This window comes from Rhincodon typus, chromosome 9 (assembly GCF_021869965.1).
Source record: "Rhincodon typus isolate 14 chromosome 9, sRhiTyp1.1, whole genome shotgun sequence".
NCBI classification, from domain to species: Eukaryota; Metazoa; Chordata; class Chondrichthyes; order Orectolobiformes; family Rhincodontidae; genus Rhincodon; species Rhincodon typus.
The window spans coordinates 67349127-67373616 of record NC_063340.1 but is presented as its reverse complement, the minus strand read 5'-3'; the positions used below and the strand labels follow the sequence as shown (position 1 = coordinate 67373616).

General features: G+C 40.2%; 1 protein-coding gene across 1 annotated transcript in view; it reads left to right on the top strand.

Moving 5' to 3' along the window:
- The window catches only part of abcg8 (ATP-binding cassette, sub-family G (WHITE), member 8), a 40999-nt gene that overhangs the window by 11830 nt on the left and 4679 nt on the right, over positions 1–24490 (top strand). Inside the window, exons 5-11 of the mRNA XM_020534669.2 lie at positions 797–929; positions 7315–7584; positions 14889–15054; positions 16498–16593; positions 16719–16918; positions 19579–19655; positions 21849–22116. Of these exons, the coding sequence (XP_020390258.1) occupies positions 797–929; positions 7315–7584; positions 14889–15054; positions 16498–16593; positions 16719–16918; positions 19579–19655; positions 21849–22116 (1210 nt within the window). The remainder of the gene's footprint in view (positions 1–796; positions 930–7314; positions 7585–14888; positions 15055–16497; positions 16594–16718; positions 16919–19578; positions 19656–21848; positions 22117–24490) is intronic.

The following is a 24490-nucleotide window of genomic DNA, read 5'->3' as shown; positions in this document are numbered from 1 at the left end:
GAATTATGAAAGAAGTCACATACAAGACTGCCCCAAGTAAGAGCAACTAGTTGCCTTCCTGAAAGTGATTAATTGATTCTGTGGCATTTTGACAACAATCTAGCAACTCCATGGGCATTTTGACTGATACTAGCTGTTTATTTTTACAGTTTTTTAAAAACAAAGTTCAAATTCTTAAAAGTCATTATGGGGTTTGAAATTGTGTGCCTGGGATTATAAACCCAGTTTGCAAAATTATTTACTAGTGTACTCCTTTTATATTTTTCAATGTTTATCTTTGTCTTAAACCATTTGTAATCAATAACCCACCTATATATGCAACTTATGTTTGTATTTCATGTGAGGGAGGTAACTGTTGAAAATGAAGCATTTTCCTATTTTATGTCCTCCAGTATTAAGACTGTCCATTGAAAGTTTTGGCAATGTCCAACTCTGTCCTAGTGCAGTGTGGCTTCGGCCACTTTGGTATTTTTCATTTCCGACATTGACGATTCTGATCACGCCTCTAGTGAGATCAGAACTTTCACTCCAGCAAGTACACTTAAGGGTTAGGGTTAAGCTGTGGGGCTGCCATTTTGTCCAAATCTCAGTCAGTTCAGAGAAAGGAATATCCTCCTATCAGTTTAGGGTTTGATTTTCAAGTTCTCATCGTGTGCAAACACATAGATTTCTTAATTTGTACACAGAAAATTTCTGTTCTAACATAGTTGTTTTGACTTTATGATTAACTTAGGAACAAATGAATAATTAACATAGGACAACACATATAATTTTTGACTTGAGTCATGTATTTCAGGTAGACGATGTGATAGCAGAACTCCGACTAAGACAATGTGCTAACACTAGAGTTGGGAATTACTTAACTCGGGGGGTCTCTGGAGGCGAGAGACGACGAGTGAGCATTGGAGTGCAACTTCTGTGGAACCCTGGTAAATGGCCACTATTGATCTCCGTTCATGTTATGTTCTGTGTAAAAATGCTGATTTATGATTTGTAGGGGCTTAAAGCTATTTAGTGACATGCCAAGTAGCCATGATTCCCTTGAAATGGGAACCAAATAAATGTTGGCAAGCTGTTCACTCAGAGTTGGCTGCATTATGTAACTAACTTTTATCAGTCCTAATGGAGTGACAACTAGCTTCATTCACAATTCTTCCTGCTTGCTCAAGTTTTGCCTACTTCAAATGCACCCAAAAAGGCTTTTTTTATTCCCTTTTTTTTGTGGACCAACCATGAATGTAAAATGAAGTGTTGCTAAAATTAAATAGATAGGGTGCATAATTTTCTCCATGAATTCCATTTGGTTTGTGAGACAAGACCTCCCTCCCACAGATTGATGGAGCTTCCTATGTACAATAACTACGCCTTTACAAATGTTTTACTATTCTCTTTTTCAAAATACCTGTTAAATAATTAACCACAACGTATCAATTAATATATGGTGCTTGAAAAAAAGAGACATGAGGTTGAAACGTTTTGTCGTGCACTCTCCAGCCAAATAAGACCATAAGGCATAGGGACAGAATTAGGCCATTCGGCCCATCAAGTCTACTCCACTATTTGATCATGGCTGATATGTTTCTCAACCCCATTCTCCTGCCTTCTTCCCGTAACCCTTGATCCCCTTCCTAATCAAGAATTTGCCTACCTCTGTCTTAAATATAGCCTTCTGCAGTAGTGAGTTCCACAGATTCGCCATTCAATGGCTGAAGAAATTCCTCCTCATCTAGTTCCAGAAGGTCGTCCCTTCTCTCTGAGGCTGTGCACTCATGTTGTAGTCTCTCCTACTAGTGGAATCATCTTTGCCATGTCCACTCTGTCCAGGGCTGTCAGTATTCTGTAAGTTTCAATTAGATCTCCCTTCAACTTTCTAAACTCTGTGTCGAGCCCCAGAGTCCTCAACCCCTCCTCATAAGACAAGCCCTCCATTCCCAGGATCATTTTTGTAAACCTCCGCTGGACACCCTTAAATGCCAGTACATCCTTCCTTAGATAAGGGGCCCAAAACTGCTCACAATATTCTAAATGTGGTCTGATCAGAGCCTTACACAGCATCAGCAATACATCTCTGCTCTTGGATTTGAGCCCTGTTGAACTTAACGTTAACATCGCATTTACCTTCCTTTCTGTCAACTGAACCTGCATGCTAACCTTAAGAGAATCTTGAACTAGGACTCCCAAGTCCCTTTGTGCTTCAGATTTCTGCAGTTTTCCCCATTTTTTTAAAAAAAGTCTACACATCTATTCTTAAATCAAAGTTATTAACCTCACACTTTCCCACATTGTATTCCATCTGCCACATCTTTGCCCACTCTCCTAGCCTGTCCAAGTCCTTCTGCAGCCTTCTTATTTTCTTAACACAACATGTCCCTCCACCTACTTTTGCATCATCTGCAAACTTAGTTCATTTGTGCAGATCGTTAAGGTATAATGTGAATAGTGGTGATCCCAATACTGACCCCTGCAGAACTGCACTGGTCACAGGCTTCCATCCTGGAAAGGACCCCCTTATGCCCACTCTCTGCCTCCTGTCAGCCAGCCAATTCTCTATCCAGGCCATTAACTTACCCCTAACATTAAGGCCTCTTATTTTATTGAGCAGCCTCCTGTGCAGAACCTTGTCAAAAGCCTTCCAGAAATTCAAATAGATCACATCCACTGGCTCTCCCTTGTCTGGAATTACTAATTAAAAATCTATCTCCTCCTCAAATTTACTCAATGCTGCAGTGTTCACTGAAATCTGGGGTAGTGAATTCCATAGATTCATGGCCCTTTTGAGAGATATAATTCCTCCTCATCTGTTTTAAATCTGCCATACCTTATCCTAAAACCATGAACCCTTGTTCTAGATTGCCCCACAAGAGGAAACATCTTTTCTGCATCTACTTTGTCAGTCCCCTTTAGCTTCTTATATACCTCAATTAGATCTCCTCTCATTCTTCTAAATATCAGATAATATAGTCTTAAAAGGGTACTGACTGATTGGTATTGACTGACTGAAAGCATAGCCGTGGTGAATGCCACCAGGAAACTAATGTCCCTCATGTGTCTGTTGAATTAAAAACAATGTATGCAGATATTCTTTTTTTTGTCCTGCAGAGGTCATGTCCCTGTGTTTGATTATTTGTAGATTGTAATAAACGTCAGTAAGCCACTAGGAGACAACTGATAAACTTAAATCAAATGTTGATATAATTTTTATCGCATTTGGAATTGTTCAACAAGTACTACCCACTCTCAGAATCACATCTATCTATAGACAATATGTTCTGAGTTTTGCAAGCACAGAGTAGGTGCATATGCTCAATACTCTGTCTATTACAATCTGTGACGTGTTATTTGATACAATCACCAATTTTTGGGATGTAAGGCCTATATATCTTGCATCACGCTGCATACACTGTATTATTCGCTTGTGCAGTTGGCAGAATTTCTTTTTTAATTTTTCGGCATTATCTTTTTCATGGAAAATATCAACTGTGTTGCTATCGCATATTAGCAGTGCGAAATGACTTTGTGCATTGCTTACATTCTGGGAATACCTTTCACTTTCAGGGTAATTTGAGATAGACCAGGCACTTACCAAGGCTGAAACTGTGGGCTTAGGACCATTCACGAGCATGCATGATACTAAAGTTTTGGAGTGGATCTTTAGCTCGGGTTGTGGGTGTTGAGGTTGGTTGGCTCGCCGAGCTGTTTTGTTGTTCCGCAGACGTTTTGTTACTGTGCTGGGTAACATCCTCAGTGCAGCCTCTGATGAAGCGTCGGTGTGTTTTCCTGCCTGGTTTCCATCGCAACGGACTCCAGAGTTTAAAAACCAGGTGGGAAAACACACCGACGCTTCATCAGAGGCTGCACTGAGGATGTTACCCAGCACGGTAACGAAACGTCTGCGGAACAACAAAACAGCTCGGCGAGCCAACCAACCTCAACGTGCATGATACACCTCAAGCAATGGTCTGATTGGGGTAGCCATTATCCCATTGCATAGCTTTGATGTACCTTATTTCCATATCAAGCTTGTGCCATAAGCAAATGGTGCATTCCCTGTTTTTGAGACTTTTGACTAGCCTGTTGGGCTATTAAATCCTAATATCTATATTGACCACTAAAAGTAGGATTGCAGTGGACAGTTGTAGAGAACTCATTAGTGAATTTCTCAACTAGCTCATTGAGAAAAGAGAACTATAAGACTGTGTTCTATTTCAGGGGTGAATTTGAATGGGGGATGGAGAGCATTACAGAAAACAGAACATGTCCAATCATTGCATCTTTTCTAAATTTGGCAAAATGAAATAGAGGACAGTAATTTTCTAGTGCATTCACCATGGCAACACCTCAGCATCAACTTGCTAACCAATCAGCACCCTTTTCCCATAAAGTATAAATTTTCCTTTGAAATATGATGTTCTTGTGTAGTGATTGTAATGAGGTCAGCCAGATGGACCTCATAGAACATGAGTTCCCTGAATGGACCAGATTAACAGCCCCAGTCAGGGGGCCCTGGCTGACAGATATAAACATGAGTGTCACAGGTTCTGTTCACTCTGAGAGCTGGCTCTGAGGGAGCTGGATCAGTGTCAAGGATTTTCCACATGTAGATGAAGGGTGACTTTGTGATGGGATACTGGCCTCTGTGGAGTTATTTCATCTTGCATCTATGCTGATGAATGCAAGATGAATAGCTTTGACAGCATGTAACTTTAACTTTTTTTCAGAAACTTACTTGGTGCAACTGATCTATAATTTCCTCGTTTCTTTTTTAAAAATTCATATTTTATGAGTTATTTTCCAATTTTTGAGTTTTACTCCCTTTTCTGAAAATTCAATAAAGTGTAAAGGGGACTTGCCTGATTTCATCAGCTGATGCTTTCACTCTCTTATAGCATAGCATGGTTCTTTTAACTTCCTAATCTGAATGTCAGCCTATCAATAACTGCCTTATTTGAAAATCATATTTCCTCTGTGTATTGCTGTTTTCATTCTCCCCTATTAATGACGACCTGTTCAGTTTCCAAAAGGGGAAGATTCTCCACAATTTGCATCCCACGGTATACTCTGATTACAGCAATAGTGAATTAATTTAGTATATTTACATCCAGTGACTAAAGGATATTACTGTAATCTTTGTAATATTTCAATGTGACACTTTATTTTTATCAGATTCTACAAGTATATTTATAGTAATGATTGAAATTTCTTTCATTATATTTGGTGTTTATTTTCCACATTCTTTATTATGTTTTTAGACCCATCATGTTCCACTATTCTAGCTGCACTTTAGAACAATCTAATTTCTGCTCCAACTCCACACATAAATCGTTCTTCTATTAAATCACCTACTTAGCTGTATACTTGAGTGTCCTCTTGTTTTCTGGTCAGAATGTGTTTAGTTGTGCACATAGGCAGAATTTAATGGGTGGCAAAATTTTCTACCTCATTAGCCAAAGAGTCAGTGGGACTCACTTGCCTAAAGATGCTAGCTGTCCCGTTACCACTCGCCAAGTTTTAATTGGCTAAAAGTGAGACTTGTGTCCCTCACTTGGGATAAAACATTGAAATGCCAGCCATTGATGGACAATGCTCTGGTCCCAGCTTCATTACTGGGAGCAGTGGCTGCTGCTGGGATTACAAGCAGTCGCCAAAATCTAAATCCTAGAACCAGGATGGAGGTAAATGCTTAGGGGTACTGCAGAGGGGAAAGGATAGGTTCAGGAGAATCTTGATGGAGAAGCTGGGGCAGAGGGAACAGCTTGTGTTAGGTGCCCGATATGGAATGCAGGCCAGTAAGAGAGATTCAGGAAAGCTGACGTTTCGGGCCTAGACCCTTCTTCAGAAATGGGGGAGGGGAAGGGGATTCTGAAATAAATAGGGAGAGAGGGGGAGGCAGATAGAAGATGGATAGAGGAGAAGATAGATGGAGAGGAGACAGATAGGTCAAGGAGGCAGGATTGGAGCCGGTAAAGGTGAGTGTAGGTGGGGAGTTAGGGAGAGGATAGGTCGGTCCAGAGAGGACAGACAGGTCAAGGAGGCGGGATGAGGCTAGTAGGTAGGAGATGGGGCTGGGGCTTGAGGTGGGAGGAGTGGATAGGTGGGAGGACAGGTTAGGGAGGCGGGACGAGCTGGGCTGGTTTTAGGAGGCGGTCGGGGGAGGGGAGATTTTGAAGCTTGTGAAGTCCACATTGATACCATTGGGCTGCAGGGTTCCCAAGCGGAATATGAGGTGCTCTTCCTGCAACCTTCAGGTGGCATCATTGTGGCACTGCAGGAAGCCCAGTACGGACATGTCGTCCCCCTTTCTCCCTGTTTATTTCAGAATCCCCTTCCCCTCCCCCATTTCTGAAGAAGGGTCTAGACCCGAAACATCAGCCTTCCTGCTCCTATGGTGCTGCTTGGCCTGCTGTGTTCACCCAGCTCTACACCTTGTTATCTCAGATTCTCCAGCATCGGCAGTTCCTACTATCTCAGTAAGAGAGTTTGTTCTCTTCATCCTCCTCCTTTATCCATCCTGTTTTGTCATCTGATGTGATGCCACACCATGAGCTTAGGTTTGAGGCAGACTGATGAAGGCAAAAACAAAGTCAGGAAATGTTGTTAGGCTCAGACTTTGGAGTAGTATGTTTTTAATTGTACATTGATACTAAAGTTCAATCACAGATGGTAATCGTAGATATACCAGTGTCTAACATATAGTTACAATACATAAGGATGAATCTACCAATCTTTTTGTGTTTGTATCCATGTGCTCATGTGAGTTTTCCAGACTAGAGTGTTGCTGTCTGGTGGTCCTGTGCAAAAAAGTGTAGTATGTTTTAACAACACCCATGCTATGCCATTTAAACCCAGTGGTGTTCACCTGCATGACATCATCGCAAGGTTGGTTCAAGATCTAATGGCCCTCAGCTGTTGCATGACATTCTCACCTGCTCCTTCCAACCCCCAAAACTTCCTGTATAGGACCCCACACAGGATGACCTGCTGGGCTTCACTTTGACCTTCATGAATTGTTCATTTAAGGACCTCACTAGACCAAAGACGCATGAGCTGCCTGAGGTCTGCTTGTCCCCTGTAATGTCAAGGGCAGGGGTGGGCAGGAGAGCAAGATGAAGTGGGGTATGTTAAATTCTTTCACGTTTTATCCATGCTTTATTTAATGAGATAGATCCTTTCACCCCTAAATGAATAAAGATACAGTGATACCCAGATTATGGAAAATGTTTCTTCAAAGGAGAAGTCAAATGACACCAGCTGAAATAAAATTTGTTTTGATAACCTGTCATAAACATGAAACCATGGAAATATTTTTGGTTCCAGGTATTTTAATATTAGATGAACCCACTTCTGGACTTGATAGTTTCACAGCACACAATTTGGTGATGACTCTGTCGAGACTTGCAAGAGGAAATCGTTTGATTCTAATGTCAATCCATCAGCCACGGTCTGACATATTCCACTTGTTCGATCTGGTGGTCCTGCTCTCTTCAGGAGTAACAACGTACTGTGGAACAGCTAAAGATATGATTCCGTATTTTACCTCAATAGGATATCCTTGTCCAACCTATTGCAATCCTTGTGATTTTTATGGTGAGTATTGAACAGATCAAGAATGGTTCTCAGTGGTGACGCTAGACGTAAGATCGCTAGACATGAATCTGCAGAGATCATGGGTTTCTAAACCAAAGGGTCCCTTTAACCATGTAATATTATGTTATTTAGTGTACCATAATAGCTGGTATCATATTCTAGGGTATCCCTTTCTAGCAAGAGACCCATATTGCATTCTTTTGAGAAGATCCACAAAACCTCAAGCCAGCCAGGCAGTGGCAAGTCCCCTTGGATTGAAAACCCGAGGCCATGTTTGTTCCCAGAATTTCAACCCCTTAGTTGCAGGTTCACAGAGGATACAGGGCACAGTTGGTTCTTGACAGGTGGGGGGAGGGTGGGGGCAGTGGATGGTTTTCAGTGTAGGGGTCATGGAGAGTGCTGAGGAATTGACAGTTCTGTGGTAGCTCTGTGAGTCCACTCCCCTTATCGATGTCTGTCTCATTGTTTAATCCGACGCTGATTACCATTTGATTAATGGCGTTCCCTCCCTTCTACCCCACGTCCCCAACCCCACCCCAGCCCAAGCTGTTTGATGACAGACCCACTTACAGCTGTGGGTAGCAGGATGTGCTTCTTGAGTGGTCACTAAGTGGTCAGTTAATATTGAGGCAGGGAGCCTTGACAGTGGAGCTGTGCACCTACAGTTTAATTGTGGCATAGGAGGAACATTGGTCAAATTCTTTGCTGCCTCCTGGTTCATCACCGGTGTGAGTAGAAGGTTCTGCTCAATGACATGTTTCCCATATGATCAGATTGATACCTCCTTACCCACCTTTTAGTGAGGCTTCTGCTTCATTCCCCAACAAGAGTTCGCACGTGAAATATCTTAATATCACGGCAGTTCAGATAATATCAGTGATTTCTGACTTTGGCAGTATCTGTGCAGAGAGTTAATAGTTTAGTCCAATAGGACTTCTTCAGAGCTCCTTTTCTAAGACTGTCATAAATCATATGTCGGTAATGTTATCTAAAATGCCTTGATGATAAGATATTTATTATATGACACTGCTGTTCTTGAAATTTGCTTTTTGACCCTTGTAATCAGTTATAATTCAGATCACTACTGAGAGAGAAAGGAACTTCCACGTTGAACAGTCTACAGTAATAGAACTGTTACCATTTGAATCAGCATTTATGGAATGCCTTTCATTACCTAAACCATCAATCAATGTCTAAAGAGATTTCATTTTTATTCAAATCACTAGTCAGTAATTATTGCCGTCTTATTATTGTAAAATCATTAACCAGCATTTTAGAAACTCTGATCATTAGTATGCTTGTCATATTAACATTTGAAGACCTATCGTCATCATCAAAATCATTAATCAATCTCCTGCTTTTGGACAGTTGTCAATTTTTAAAGATACTTAATTAATTTGTTAATCTTTGTTCAAGACCCTCTATCATTATTTTTGTGAGCCGTTATAATAGCATGTAAAATTAGTATTTATTTTGATAATGATGCCATTTAAAAGAAACAGTTCCTTGTATTTGCACCACCCTTACAATCGTCGCTGTTGGTGATTCCTTAATTTTTATCATTTTGACTAGAGACTTAGTTGTGGTGGCCCTATCCGATGACCAAAAATTTGCAAGCCCATCCTTGCTGCCTGTAAAAGCCACATTTTGTTTCCTATTTTTGCATATGCTATTGCATGAAGTCATGACTTTGGCCTGTCCAAGACGGGAGCTCCAAGCTCTCAAAGGGCTGCCAACTCGTTAGTCCTTCTAACAATCTAGCAGCACTGCTGGGAATGGTGGCCACTTTTGGAATTGCAGATACCCCAGACCAGCCATGTTGGATCAGGCCTGGGTTGCAAATAATCAAGTTAAGGCTCATCAAATCCAATCAGGCAAGCCCGGGCAAAGGGTTACGGGGTGGGGAGAAGCACAGAAGGTTCCATTGTGAGGGCAGTAAGGAGTCTTCAGCAAGGATGGAACTCTGTGGGTCACCGGGATGACACTTTTGTGTCACAGGATGCCTTATCAGGATGGACCTCTCCCAGAGCCCACAGGAAGACCACCAGGTTTTACTATGTGACCTCTACAAGAAATAGTGTTACAAGTGATATAAGTTTAATGGCTGCCCCAGATTACACACAAAAATACACACAGTAAATGTAGAGATCACATGATGACAGCAAGCCAATCAATATGCTATGGGTACAATTGAATTTCTCCAAAACATACCCCCCACCCCATGGAAGAAAAATGCATACATTCTTATTTGCAGTTACACAATATACATGGTCACAAAGAAAGTTATCATTAATTAATTAACAAATTGTGTGTTCACTCTGATCAGTTCCACTTTCATCAGTCTCTGCTCATGCATTGCATACACCAGTCTTTAATTCACAGGTCTCCTAATGGTACATGTGTGTGTTGTCTTTCACTGTTCTTCTTGTGTTTGCTCATTCTAGGCTAATGTTCCTTATCTGGGAGTGTCATTCTATGACAAGTACTGTTGTGACTGTTTCTGATCCAATTCTGTTGCTGGGAAACAGCAGATCTCTGGGCCAAATGATCACTTTGTACAACTTGCAGGTGGTGATATCACTTTCTTCCTGATCCACTGCCTGCAGTGAAAGTGCACCCTTTCCAACTGTACATAGATGTGAACGTGAATGACCAGATTGATCATTGCAACCTTATATGATCAAGTTGCCAATTGCTGTACATGGGTCCCAAGTTGATGTATGGGTTGACTCTTGTTGAAAATATTGGAAGTTTGCTTTCTGTCTGGCAATGACTTGATAGTGTTATCAAAGTGAAACTTGGCTTTTTGTCATTTCAACCTTGATTTTTGTCCCTCACAACTGTTAGTACTTGTATCTTCAGTAGTTCTTTCACTATTGGAAGAGTAGTTTGGATTCAGCAAGACATTAGCCTTTGGACTAAACTACTTTCTTGCCTTCAGTAAGTATATTACTCCACTTTGAAAGTTGTTCTGTATACATTGGTGCTGAATTTGCTTTCTAATCACTTCGGCAATTTCCACAGTCACCTCAGCTTATCTTCTTTTACTCTGATCCTGTGGGGATGATGTATGGTGTTGAATTTCCCAATTCTTTATGAAGTGGGTGAATTTTTCCCTCGTGAGTTGAGGGTCAGTTTCATTCATCACTATGTCTGGAACATCGTAATAACTGTGTGCTTTCAGACATTCACCAATCTCGCTGGTAGACATTGAAATCAACTGGTCTAATTCCCAGTAGACAGAATAGTAGTCAATGGTGACCAGATAATCAGTTCCTATGAGAGTTAATTCATGGTTTGGCTAGGATATCACATATTGTATTAATGGTTCTCTCTAGCTTCCTTAACTTATTACCTTTTACAAATGCTGATGGTCCTTGATCTCTTTATTCATGTTGTCCAGTTGAGCACTTCTCTTAACTTCCTCAGACTAGACTCCATTCTTTGGTTTGCATAAATGTGCTTCAGCATCTTCTTTCTCACCACCCCCTGCAAGGATAATAACCCTATAAATCACCATTTATATGGAGTAGTTTTTTATAGCAGAAATGTGGCCATGACACTCTGAAGTCATCTTGACATCACAATTGCTACAACAACTGGAGAGTCACGTCGTTGATTTGCTTGATTTGGGCCAAGGCGCTTGTCTTTCTGATTCAGCATCCCTTCTCCATCGATTATTTTCAGAGCATAACAAAGAGTTGCTTGTCAGGCAGGAGAATGGTATTGAGAAATGTATCAGTCATGATCAAATGGTGGAGCAGCCTCAATGGGTCGATGGGCTAAACGGTCAGATTCTGCTCCTATATCTTGTGGTCATTGAATCTGGAAGATTTTGCACTCTCTTAGAATCCTTAACCTGTAATGGGGTGGCACAATGGTTAGTACTCCTGCCGTACAGCACCAGGGACCCAGGCTCGATCCCAGCCTTGAGCTACTGTCTGAATGGAGCTTACACATTCTCCCTGTGTCTGCTTGGGTTTCCACTGGGTGCTCCGGTTTCCTCCCACAGTTCAAAGTTGAGCAGGTTAAGTGGAAATAGCCATGCTAAATTGCCCTGTAATATCCTAGGACATGCAGGCTAGGTGGATTAACCATGGTCAATGCAGGATTATGGGGATAGAAGAGGATGCTGTTCAGAGGGTCAGTGCAGAATCGATGGGCCAAATAGTCTCTACCTGTACTGTAGGGATTCTATGATTCTATAAACTTTTCTCATATGGAATTTGCTCTCAACAGCATGATGGCATTGTATATCTTTTTCCCTTATTTATTACATTCAGATTAAATTTGTGCAAATGAAATAACATTCTTTGCAAACACTTTGGAGCAAAGGTGTATTGAAGTGGCTTGGGCAGACTATTGTCACTAGGTTTCTCCCAAAGAGTTATTGATTAAAATTCTCTCACGTAAAGACAACAGCCAGGCACCCTTTCTCTATCTGAACATAGCGTCATTCAGTTTGCATTAATATCCTGGATGCAAAGGCAGTTGGTTTTCCTTGCCATGTAAGGGTTGCTCCAGTCTCACTGGAAACACACTGCAAGGTGACTTCACAATCAATGCTCTAATATCTCAGCACAGGCATTGTTGTCACCTAGTCATTTAATTCTCGTGAAATCAGCTTCTTATTCTGTGCCTCAGCATCACTGCATATTCCTTAATAATGAGCTTGAATAGAACTCTCTTCTAAGGTCACACAAGATGCTAACTGGTGTGCAGTGACTTCTTCCATTGTGTCTCCACGTCACAAACTAGCAGATCACCCACAATAGCTTCCACTTGGTAAAAAATACTGAATATCTCATGCCATCTGGGCTGATATTCTCCTGGAATGGTAGTAATGCAAAAAGGCATGCACAACCATTGAAATGTAGTTGGAAAACTGCTGCTTTCGTTCAGCTTCACGTGCCAGAAACCATTCTTCACATTTGAGTAGTAAAGTTGCAGCAAAATTCCTTCAGTGGCTGGCATGGGATAGTGAGATCTCATCAAAGATAGTAGGAACTACCGATGCTGGAGAATCTGAGATAACAAGGTGTAGAGCTGGATGAACAGAAGGGTCTAGACCCGAAACGTCAGCTTTCCTGCTCCTCTGATGCTGCTTGGCTTGCTGTGTTCATCCAGCTCTACAACTTGTTATCCGAGATCTCATCAAAGCTTTATTGAGATCTTTTTGACCGTTGCATGCTGGTTTCCAAGTTGTTTCACTGTTCCCATGCTGCTAATCTCTTACTGGTCTGCAAAACTTTGCAAATCTCCTGTGGCATTTTTTGGGGTAACTAGTACAAACTTAAGACTTGCTTCATCTGAAATGAGTGGATTTTATTTGATATCTACTATCTGGAACTCTAGATCCCCATTCTTTCCATTGCTTTGGGATATCAGCATAATTTGCCCCCTTGACATGAGTATTGTTCTAGCATAGAGTCTCACTGTTAGTTTTGAAGTCCTCATTTTTGGGCCAGTATCTCAAGCAGAAGCGCAAAGCTCATGATGTCACATGAAGCAGTGGTATCTGACACAACATCCACCTGATACTGTTCTCTGTGTCATCAATCTAACAGCCACAAACCATTTGTCACCTTAAGACCTGATGGCACCAACCTCCAACTCTGTCTCTCCAGGAGCTCACATTATAGGTTTAATTAGCTTCTTTTAAGTTAAGTTTTTTACATGCAAAGTGCTTTCACTTCTTGTAGTTAGAATATTTCTTTCCTTATACCGAACATACTTCCTTTTCTCTTACCGTGTCCTCTGCAATATTTACACCCTGCCCTCTGGCCTTGGCTTTTTCTGCTGGCTCTTCTGCAAATATTTCCTCCTCTTTCCTGGACTGTTTTCGTTTTGGCTTGGCGTGTGTTCAGCATAATGCAAAGCCTCATTTGTTCTTCCATTCCTGATGATTCTCAATCTGAAAGCTTCTACATTCGTTAATAACTTTCTTGAGTGGAGGTTTCTCTTCCCTCAGCAGATGTACTGTCATTGCAGGATTTCTTGTCCTTAAAAACAATCCTACCTCTGATGAGGTTAACTTTCAGTTGTTAAAACTTTCAGTATTTAGGAGGTAAACCAGTGCTATCACATACTGAGTAACACCATTCCTCTTCTCTGAACTCTAAAATTGAACATATGTCATTAACAGTTAATATTAATTTTGGGGTTGAAAGCATGCATTTAAAATGTTCTCAATCTCTCGTCATGTTTTCCTGCTCCTCTGTGAACTTGAGGATGCAATGCAGCTTGTCTTTCCCCTGCATTGATAACAGGGTTGCTACTTCTAATTGCTCAGGTTTTAAATTAATTCTGTAATTATATTTCAGAACTGACTCTCAGATTTGGAGAAAAGTCCAATTCTGTCTCATATTTCTTTCCACGTGCACAGCGGCAGGGAGCAGCTGCCACAGACTGCACACAATGGGTATTTGCAGCAAAGGTTAGGTGCAAGTGCAAAGGATTTCTGTTGGCAATAGAGAACATACTGCAAGTGACAAGGCAGCAGAAGACTGGCTCAGATGGGAGATAAATAACAACCATATTATTAGACTGGTTATGATCTGTGGTGAACAAACAGGCTAGCTATTAATAGAACTTAAACTGCCTACAGATTTTCTAAGGGCTTTTGCACCGCATTTGGGTAATTCAAAATCCAAAATTACATGAGCATCTTCTGCAGCGATCTGGGATATATGAATAGGACAATTATCTATGTATCTCCTTAATGAAGAATATTGAAGAATCTTTCCTCTGTCATACAGAGTCTCAATGAGAAATTGTACATCAGAGTAGTTAATTCAATGGCAAAACACTTACAGGAAAAAATAACAGGATTGAGAGAGTGAAAAAAGAAAGAGTAAAACAAACATAATTTTAATACCTCCAACAATAATTAAAATGTTCAGGTATGATAAGTTATTTGCCAGTAATTAGACTTGGTATATTGTTTTTAAAAAATTTACTTTGGAATGTACAGGTCCTTTTTTTTCCTGATATGTTTATTGGGTATCCATCATAGAAGTATCCCAACTTCACTCCGTTGCATGTATTTCAATGCCAAATCTCATGATGAAACTACTAGCGGAACTAAGATGATGCTTCCTGATTTCTGCATCTAACTGCATGTGAGCAGTCACTGGGGTTGCTGTCCAATTTACTCTTTAATAACAGTGAGAATTGATAGCCTTACAATTCTTGCTGTCATTTTTGGAACTTTGCATCATTTTGGAATCCAGGTTCAACTCCTGTACCTGCTTTAAAAGAATTTTGAACTAATGACTCAAAAAGTATCTTGTTGCATCTTACAGTTGACCTAACCAGTATCGACAGGCGTTCCAAAGAACAGGAAGAATGTACACAGGATAAAGCCAACACGCTTGCTTCCATATTCTGGGAGAATGTCAAAGACACAGATGATTACACCTGGAAGCCTAATGCCAGCAATACCTGTCCAAATATGAGTAGCACTGCAAAGTACTGTTATCAAGTGAATCATTGATACAATAACAGAATCTATCCTTAACATCAACATTTTGCATTCTTATTTATTATTGTAGATATAAAATGTCATATAATTGTTTATTTATCCTGAAGTTTGTATGGAACGTAAGAATGGTGGGTGAGGTAAAAAAAACTATTCTGTTCACCAAATTTTAAGGCACTGTTCCAATAATAAGCCTGAGCATTTATTCCTCTTCTGACTTTAACCTATCACTTCATTATTTTGGTGAATCAGGAAATAATCAACATAGTCTTTCCTGATAGGCTTTCATTGAATTCAATGAAACAATACATGGTGCATCATTCACATTTAAAATCATTGATTTTAAAGATTATTCTTTAAGTTACTGTAAACTTACAACTAAAATGTTTAGTAGTTGAACTCTTTTTGACATTGATCACATGCAATTCTTAAATTTAAAAAAATTGCCTCTTGCCACCCCTCCATGTAATTATACTTATCTTTCTGCTTCTCTTTCACATGATGCATATTATTGTTTTGTCAACCTTTTCTTTTTGCTGCCGTTCTTAGAGGGGCATCCTTGCTTTGTATCCTTTATTTCTCTAATTGCCAAATCATTTTGCTTTGTATTTATTATTCATCTTTCTAACCCATCACATGTCCTTTTTACTTTTTCTTGTTCTCTCCCCTTAATTTCATTTGTTCTCTCTCAATATCAGACCCCTAATTTTTCCTCTTCACAATTTTCCCCCTCCCTCTCTTTGTCATTACATTGTACTCACTGTCTCTTAGATCAGTTCAGATCTCCTGCTTCTGTAACCAATGGTGAGATGTATATACACTCAGAAGTCTGTAGAGCCAGCACTGAGGATCACTTGCATTGTAGGTTATGTTGCACTGAGGCCGTGTACAAATGGAACAATGAAAATGATAGAAATGAAGAACCATCAGAAAGGAGCCAACATATGTTGGAGCAGAAGGCAAAACCCAGGGTCTTGAGTGAAGGACTGGCACACGGTAGACGCGGGCAGAACAACATTTAAGCTGAATAAAGAAGAGATGAGGGCTAAGATGGAGATCCAGAAGTAAGCTTTCCTCTGGGAAGGCCCTCAACTGGCAATATTCCTCTCTACAAGAGGAATGGGAAACCCAGCACACCTTTCACTAAAATAACTAAGATTTTTTCTTTAAAAAAATCCTTTATGTGGATTCATTAGTTATTTATGGGATCATCATACAAAGTTTTAATAAGCATTTCAAATTTTAACTTTAGCTGCTGACATTACGCAATCAGGAAAGGTGAATTAATTAATTTAGAACACTGATACCTGGGGATATTGAAAATTTGTGATATATAATAAATGAGTAGAAATATTTAAAGCTAAAATTTTAAACAGAATGTTTCAAACACCCAGCTGATGTGAATTTTTAACCTCATTCCAAAATTCTTTCAGTGCTTCTCAGACCTCCGATGAAATTATTATTAATTTTAAATCAGAAACCAAGGACAAACTAGCTGGACAATTGAGACAATTTTCAGTCTTACTAAGGTAAAATACATCTAAGGAGAAATTTTTAATATAACTTTCATTTCTTTATGAAAAATGTACGCATGATCATCTGAAATGTGAAGGTACTGCTTTTTGAACAGTAATACTTTCTTCTTTTGTACCAGACGGCAGATTTCTAATGACTTCAGAGATTTACCAACACTGGCTATCCATGGATTTGAGGCACTCTTGATGTCTTTACTAATAGGGTTTTTATACTACAGCCAAGATGGCAAAGAATTATCCATCCAGGACACAGTGGCATTGTTATACATGATTGGAGCTCTGACCCCATTTGCAGTTGTTTTGGATGTTATCGCTAAATGTAAGCTGCTTTTTATTTTCTTTGACTTTTACTTTAGAAGTGTTTTTACTTCCAAGACCAGTAGTGATAAAATACGAAGCTACAGAAAAAAGTTTGAGAGCATCTGTTAGGTGTCTGACATCATGGGGGGTAACTTTCTAGGCAAGGGCAGGTAGATTTGGGTCAACATGTGGAATTAAATTGTCTATTATCCTACCCTCTTCTAAATTTAACTGGATAAGTGAGCAGGACACTCTTGGATCTGTCAGATTATTAAAATGCATTAAAATATTCAAGTAGGTCATTTAAAAAACATTTGGATAGGGACATAGATGGGAAGGGTGTAGAGGGATATGGACGAAATGTGGGCAATTAGAACCAGCTGAGTGGGCACCTTGGTCAGCATGGACCAGTTTGGGATGAAGGGCCTGTTTCCATGCTGTATTACTCTATGACTGTATAAGCATTACTTTAACCCTTGATTTTGCTTTATTAGCATGTGAAAAACACAGCTAAGTAATCCCTTAGCCAATGGATCAGATGTAAGCTCTGCGTTCCTGCCATGTGCAATCATAAATAGTGGTAGACAATTAAATAATTCACTGGATAAGGTGGCTCCACAAATATTCCCATTCTTCAATGATGGGGGAGCCAAGCATATCAGTAAAAAAGACAAGGCTGATGTATTTGCAACAGTCTTCAGCTAGAAATGCCAAGTGGATGATCCGTTTTGGCTGGCTGCAGAGGACCCTGTCATCTTAGATGCCAAACTTTAGTCAATTCGATTCACTCCATGTGATATCAAGAAATGGCTAAAGGTATTGGATACTTCCCAGCAATATTTCTGAAAACCTGTACTCCAGAACATCCCACTCTCCTAGTCAAGCTCTTGCAGAACAGCTGCAATACTGGCTTCTATCCAGCAATGGGGAAAAGCAGAACAAACTCAGACTTGCCAGTTAATGTCCTATCAGTCCACTGTTGATATCAATGAAATGATGAAAAGTGTCACTAACAGTGCTATCAAGCAGTACTTGCTTAGCAACAGCCTGCTCACTAATGCCCAGTTTGGGTTCTGCCAGGCCCACTGAACACCTGATCTCATTACAGCCTTGGTACAAGGATGGACTAAAGATTTGAACTGTCCTTGACATCATGGCAACATTTGATCAAGCATAGCACCAAGAAGCCCTAGCAGAAGTAGAGTCAAGGGAAAATCTTTGCTGGATGGAGTCATATCTAACACATATTTGTGGTTGTTGGAAGTTAATCATCTCAACAGGAGTTCCTCAGGGTAGTGTCCTAGGCCCATCAACAACCTTCCTTCCATTATTAGTCACAAGTGGGAAGGATGATTGTGCAATATTCAGCACCATTTGCAACTCCTTAGATACTGAAGCAGTCCACGTCCAAATGCAGCAAAACCTGGACAATACCGAAGCTTGGGCTGACAAGTAGCAACTAACACGCATGCCACACAAGTGCCAGATAATGAAAATCTCCACAACAGAGAACCTAACCATTTCCAATTGACTTTCAATGCCATTAACATCATTGAATCCCCTGCAGTCAACATCCTACAGTTACCACTGACCAGAAACTGAACTGGATTCACCATATAAATACAATGGCTTCCAGAACAGGTTGGAGGTTAGGTATCCTTCAGTGAGTAACTTGCCCTCTGACTCCTCAAAACCTGTCCACCATCTACAAGGTACAAGTCAGGAATATGGAATACTCCCCTGGATAAGTGCAGCTCCAACAACACTCAAGTTTAATACCATCCAGGATAAAGCAGCCTGCTTGATTGGCATCACATTCACAATCATTTACTCCCTCCACCATAGTAGCAGCAGTGCGTACAAGCTACAAGATACACTGCAACAAATCACCAAGGCTTGTTAGCTAGCACCATCCAAACCATGACCCCTCCCAACTTGAAGGACAAGGGTAGCAGATGGGAACATGGGAGCACCACCATCCCTCCACGTTCCCTCTCCAAGTTATTCACCATCCTCACTGGGAAATATATTACCATTCCTTCAGTGTCATTAGGTAAACATTCTGGAGCTTTCTCCCTGATGGAAATAAAAATGTGATTTTCCACAGTAAAGCATGTTTTCAGTTTCAGTACTATTGTGGGAAACAACTCCACCAAGCCTAACTAAACATCGAAACAAGAAGCCATGGTAACCTGACAGGACAACATGTTGGATTTCTATATAGCAGGAAGAAGTGGATTCCCTATTTCCCACAATAAACTACCAACATCCAACCTGGCCTTCTTGTGCAATACCAAAAAATGTTGGACACTTCTTCATAGCAGGGGAGGGAGCGAAAATCCTTTCCTTTCAACCAGTGAGAATGAGTTATAAGATCCACTGGGAGAAATTGCCAGTCACCTTTTTGGGCAGTACTTACTTAGCCAGATAGAAACTGTAGAGGGGAGCATGTGATATTCATCTGATGACATTTCTGCCCTCTTCAGGTCTACAGTACTAAATTAAAGAAGAGCAGAACGATTCTTCTTTGTGTTCTGGCGAATAATTATCCCTTCCCTAACTGACTGAAGGGTAGATAATCTACAATTATTGTGGGATTTTTCTGCATTTGAATTGACTATCCCATTTCCTACATGACAGTGGTTATCTTCTACCTATTTATCAATTATCTTTATCTAGGTCACTCAGAGAGGGCAATGCTTTACCATGAAGTAGAGGATGGGATGTATTCTATTACTCCTTATTATTTTGCAAAGGTAATTTTTCTAATCGTACTGACCATGAAAAAATAGAAGTACAATAAATATTAAACAGTAAAAAAATATACAAAAGTCTGTTGGGAAGTTATGACAAGAAAATAATCGGAGTACAGGAATAAAGCCATCTCTATAAAAGGAATGGTTGTCACTGAGAATCTGTACCATATACAAGTTACAGAATTGTTATAGTGCAGAAAATGATCTTTTACCCATTGTTGACTGCATTGGCTCTCTGTATGAGCATTATAACTTAATGCTACTTTCCCGCTTTTTTCCTCCCATAGCCCTGAATATTGTTTCTATTTAAATAATCCTCCAATGGCCTCTTGAATACCGCAATTGAGACTCCCTCCACCACACTTCCAGGCAGTGGGGTTCCGCACCCTAACTACTTGCTGTGTCAAAAAGATCTTCTCACATTCACATTTGTTTCAAATTACTTTCTACATGTGCCCTCTCATTCTCAATCCTTTACGACCAAATACAGTTTCTTCCTATCTACTTTGTCCAGATCTCTCATGGTTTTGAAAATTTCTATCAAATCTCTTCTTAGCCTTCTCCTCTCTAAGGAAAGCAGCCCTAATTTCTCCCTCTTTCCTCAACTGTAGTTTCTCATTCCAGGAACCATTCTCAGAGACCTCTTCTGCAGTCTCTCCAATGCAATTACATCCTTGTCCAGAACTGTACATAATACTCTAGCTGGTGTATAACTAGTCTGTCATACATGTACAGCAGAACCTCCTTGCTCTTGTTCCCATGTCCATATTAATAAAGCTTAGGATATTGTAGGCTTTATTATATGCTCACTGTACCTGTCCTACCTGTTTCTGCTCTTTGTACACCCTTTTAGGGGAGTGTTTTATTTTAGACTGTATCTCCATGTTCTTTTTACCAAAATGTATTACCTCTTACTTTTCCACATTGACTTCATCTGCAACTCCAGATACAGCGCTGCCCACTCCACCAACTGTCAATGTCCTTCTGTGATTTTACATTGTCCTCCTCACACTTTATAACTTTTCCAAGTTTTGTATTTTCTGCAAACTTGTAAATTGTCCCCTGTGCACTAATTGCTCAGTCATTAACATATACCAGGAAAAGCAAGGGCCCAAAACTGACCCCGAGGGAAATCCACTATAAAGCTTACTCCAGGTCAAAAATTATCCACTAACTATGACTGTTTCCTGTCCATCAGTTAATTTTGTGTCCACATTACTACTGTTCTATTGCCTCCACAAGCTTAGAACTTGAAACTTACGTATGTTCTCATTAGTCTGTCGTGTGGCACTGAATTGAATGCCTTTTGGAAGTCCATGTGCATGTCCCATCAGTACTCTCATCAACCCTCTTTTATCTCTCCAAAAGAAACTCCAGCAAGTCAGTTAAACTTGATGCTCCCCATAAGAAATTTGTGCTGGCCCTTCCTAATTAACCCACATTTTTTCATGTGATTATTGATTCTGTCCTGAATAATTGTTTCAAGAGATTTCCTTACCACTGAAGTTAAACAGACTGATCTGTACTCACTGAGCTTATCCTGATAACATTTTTTGAACAAGGTGTGATATTTGCAATCTACCAGACCTCTAGCACCATCCGTGAGTCTAGGGAAAACTTAGAGGTTATTGCCGAAGCCGTTGCAGTTTCCACTCTTACTTCCTTCAATATCCTTGAATGCATCTCATTTGGCCATTGTGTTTTCAGAGACTTTGGTCACCCTGTTCTGCAGAGAAACCTGCATTAATCAGTTGGCAATAAAAAATTAGCTCCCAAAAGCAATTTTTTTGACTGTGCCTAAAATGGAAAGGCATTTGTGCCTACATTGCACCGTTCTTCATTTCAAAAAGGCTAATCAAGATTGCCAATCCCTGCTGCAATGCCCTGACCAATCAGAGTCTGTCTGTGAGGTCTGAGGTTATCAGATAGCTTAGATTGACAGTTAACAGATCCAATTGCATCTCCATGTCAATCATGGTCTAACCAATCAGCACCCTCTTCTCATGCTCTTGGTTTGGTGTTCTCTTTCATCGTTTAGTTTCTTGTCAGTCCTGATGAATGAAAAATGAAAAGCTTCAACTTTGTATTTCCTTTCAGCCACACTTAAGTTTGGATTTACCAAACAATCACTTATACTTAATTTCCAATCTCAATTTGTCAATAACCAATTCGTATTTCCTTTCCACCCCACAGCTTTTGGGAGAACTCCCGGAACATTGTGCTTTTGTAATAATCTACGGTGTGCCAATCTACTGGATAGCAGCTCTCAGACCCGAAGCTAGTCCGTTCCTTCTGAACTTTCTACTGGTGTGGCTTGTGGTTTATTGCAGTAGAGTAATGGCTTTGTGGGTCTCAGCATTACTACCAACGCTGCAGTTATCTTCTTTACTAGGAAACATCTTTTTTACAATTTTCTACTTAACAGGAGGCTTTGTTATTAGTCTAAAGAATATGTGGACAGGTAAGAAGTTTAAATTCAGCCACACAGTGCTGTGTGAGTAATTCTTTATTGCTTGTAATGTCATAATTCTCTTACTATGGACAAAGTTTGCTGAAGGATGCAGCCCATGGTTCCTTGCAACCATGTTTTGGTTTTCAGTTACGTCCATTATGTTTCATTTGTTTGGTTGAAAATGTGGCCTGATTCAAAGTTTCTAATGTTGAAACATCCAATTAACCATCCCCCACCGCCATCATTTCTTGAAGGCGTTGCCTCCTAAAATGTAGATAGTTTTAAATGTTATTTAATTTCATGGCTTGTGCCTGCTAATTTGCTGTGCCTGTTTGGTTGGATTGATTGTATTTGTTGCTGATAAATTGTGAGGGATAGGGATAAGAGGGAGTGAGACGGGGAAGAGAAAGGGTGTGGGGGCTGAGTGCAGTAGAGAGTTAAGGTGTAAATGATAATGGAGATGTTCAATACGTAGCAAATGTTGATGTGGTAGGAGGCTTTTTCGGTGAATTCTCTTGGCCATGTTTAAATCTTTCCCTGACCACCCTCTCGATGGCTTGCAATTCTCAGAACTTTGTGTTTTTCCAATTCTGCTGTCTTGCGTCTGTTCCACTTTCTTCATCCCATTGACAGTGGCTGTAACTTGAGCCTAAGTTCTAGAATTCCCTTTCTGAACTTTTCTGCCCGTCCTTTAAGACACTTGTTAAAACATGCCAAATTGACCAAGCTATTGGTCAAACCACTTAATGTCTACACCTTCACCTTGAAGTCATTAATTGTAGAATCCTTATAGTGCAGAAGAGGCCATTCAGCAAGTCTGCACCACTCCTCTGAAGAGCATCCAAACCCTCTCCCCGTAACCCCACATTTCCCATAGCTAATCCACCTAACCTGCATATCCCTGGACACTGTGGGACAATTTAGCATGGCTAATCCACCTAGCCTGTGCATCTTTGGATTGTGGGAGGAAACCAGAGCAAACGGCAGAAACCCATACAAACATGAGGAGAACACACAAACTCCATACAGACTGTCCAGAATCGAACCCAGGTCCCCAGCACTAACCACTGAGCCGCTGTGCCAGCCATTATGTCTTGAGATTTTTCGTGTAATTCTGTAGCATCTTTAATGTAGTTGTTGATATTCACAGTTTCTTGCTTTGCATGTGTGTTATTTGCTCTTAGCCCACCTTTTAAAAAATAATTAAAATTTAATAAATAACTTGCCGAAGTTTATTTTTATTTGGAATTATTTGTTCTTTCATGGTGCACCGCTACTTTCTATCCTACATGTTGAAATAGATATTAATTCAGTTATCCCAATATTTATGTGCAATACTGCCTTATAATTACCAGATCTTTTATATTCTTTGCATACCAGCTTACAGTGGTTTAGGGAAGTAATAGACAAGAAAAGCAATAAAAATAAATCTATTGAGTGGCAATTAGGAACATATTTTAAGATTATCTAAGATTACAAAGGGACCTTGATCAATTGGGCCAATGGGCTAAGGAGTGGCAGACGAGTTTAATTTGGATAAATGCAAGATGTTGCATTTTGATAAGACGAACAAGGGCAGGACTTAAACAGTTAATGGTGAGGCCCTGCAGAGTGTTGTTGAACAGAGACACCTAGAGTTTCAGGTACATAGTTCCTTGAAAGTTGCATGACAGACAGACAGGTAGTTAAGAAAGCATTTAACACGTTTGCCTTCATTGCTCAGAACGTTGAATATAGGAGTTGGGACGTCATGTTGTGGTTATACAAGATGTTGGTGAGGACATTTTTGGAGCACTGTGTACAGTTCTGGTTGCCCTGCTATAGGAAGGATATAACTAAATTGGAGAAGGTTCAGTAAAGATTTATAAGGATGTTGCCAGGACTGGAGGGTTCGAGTCATAGGGAGAGGCTGGATAGGCAGGGACTTCTTTCACTGGAACATAAGAGGTTGACGGGTGACTTTATAAAGGTTTATAAAATCACGAGGGGCACAGATGAGGTGAATAACAAACGTCTTTTTCCCTAGGATAAGGAGGTTTAAAACTAGAGGGTTTTCTGAAGGTGAGAGAAGAAAGATTTAAAAGGGACCCAAGCAGAAACTTTTTCACACAGAGGGTGGTTCCTATGTGAAATGAACTGCCGGAGGAAGTGGTAGATGCAGGTACAGTTACAACATTTAAAAGACATTTGGATAGATACATGAATAGGAAAGGTTTGGAGGGATATGGGCCTAATGCATGCAAATGGGACTAGTTTAGTTTGGGAACTTGGTCGGCATAGACAAGTTGAACCGAAGGGTTTGTTTTTGTACTGTATGACTCTAGGAGTCTATAACAGAAAATTATACATGCATTGCAGCTTGGTCAGAATCTAAGAGAAAGGC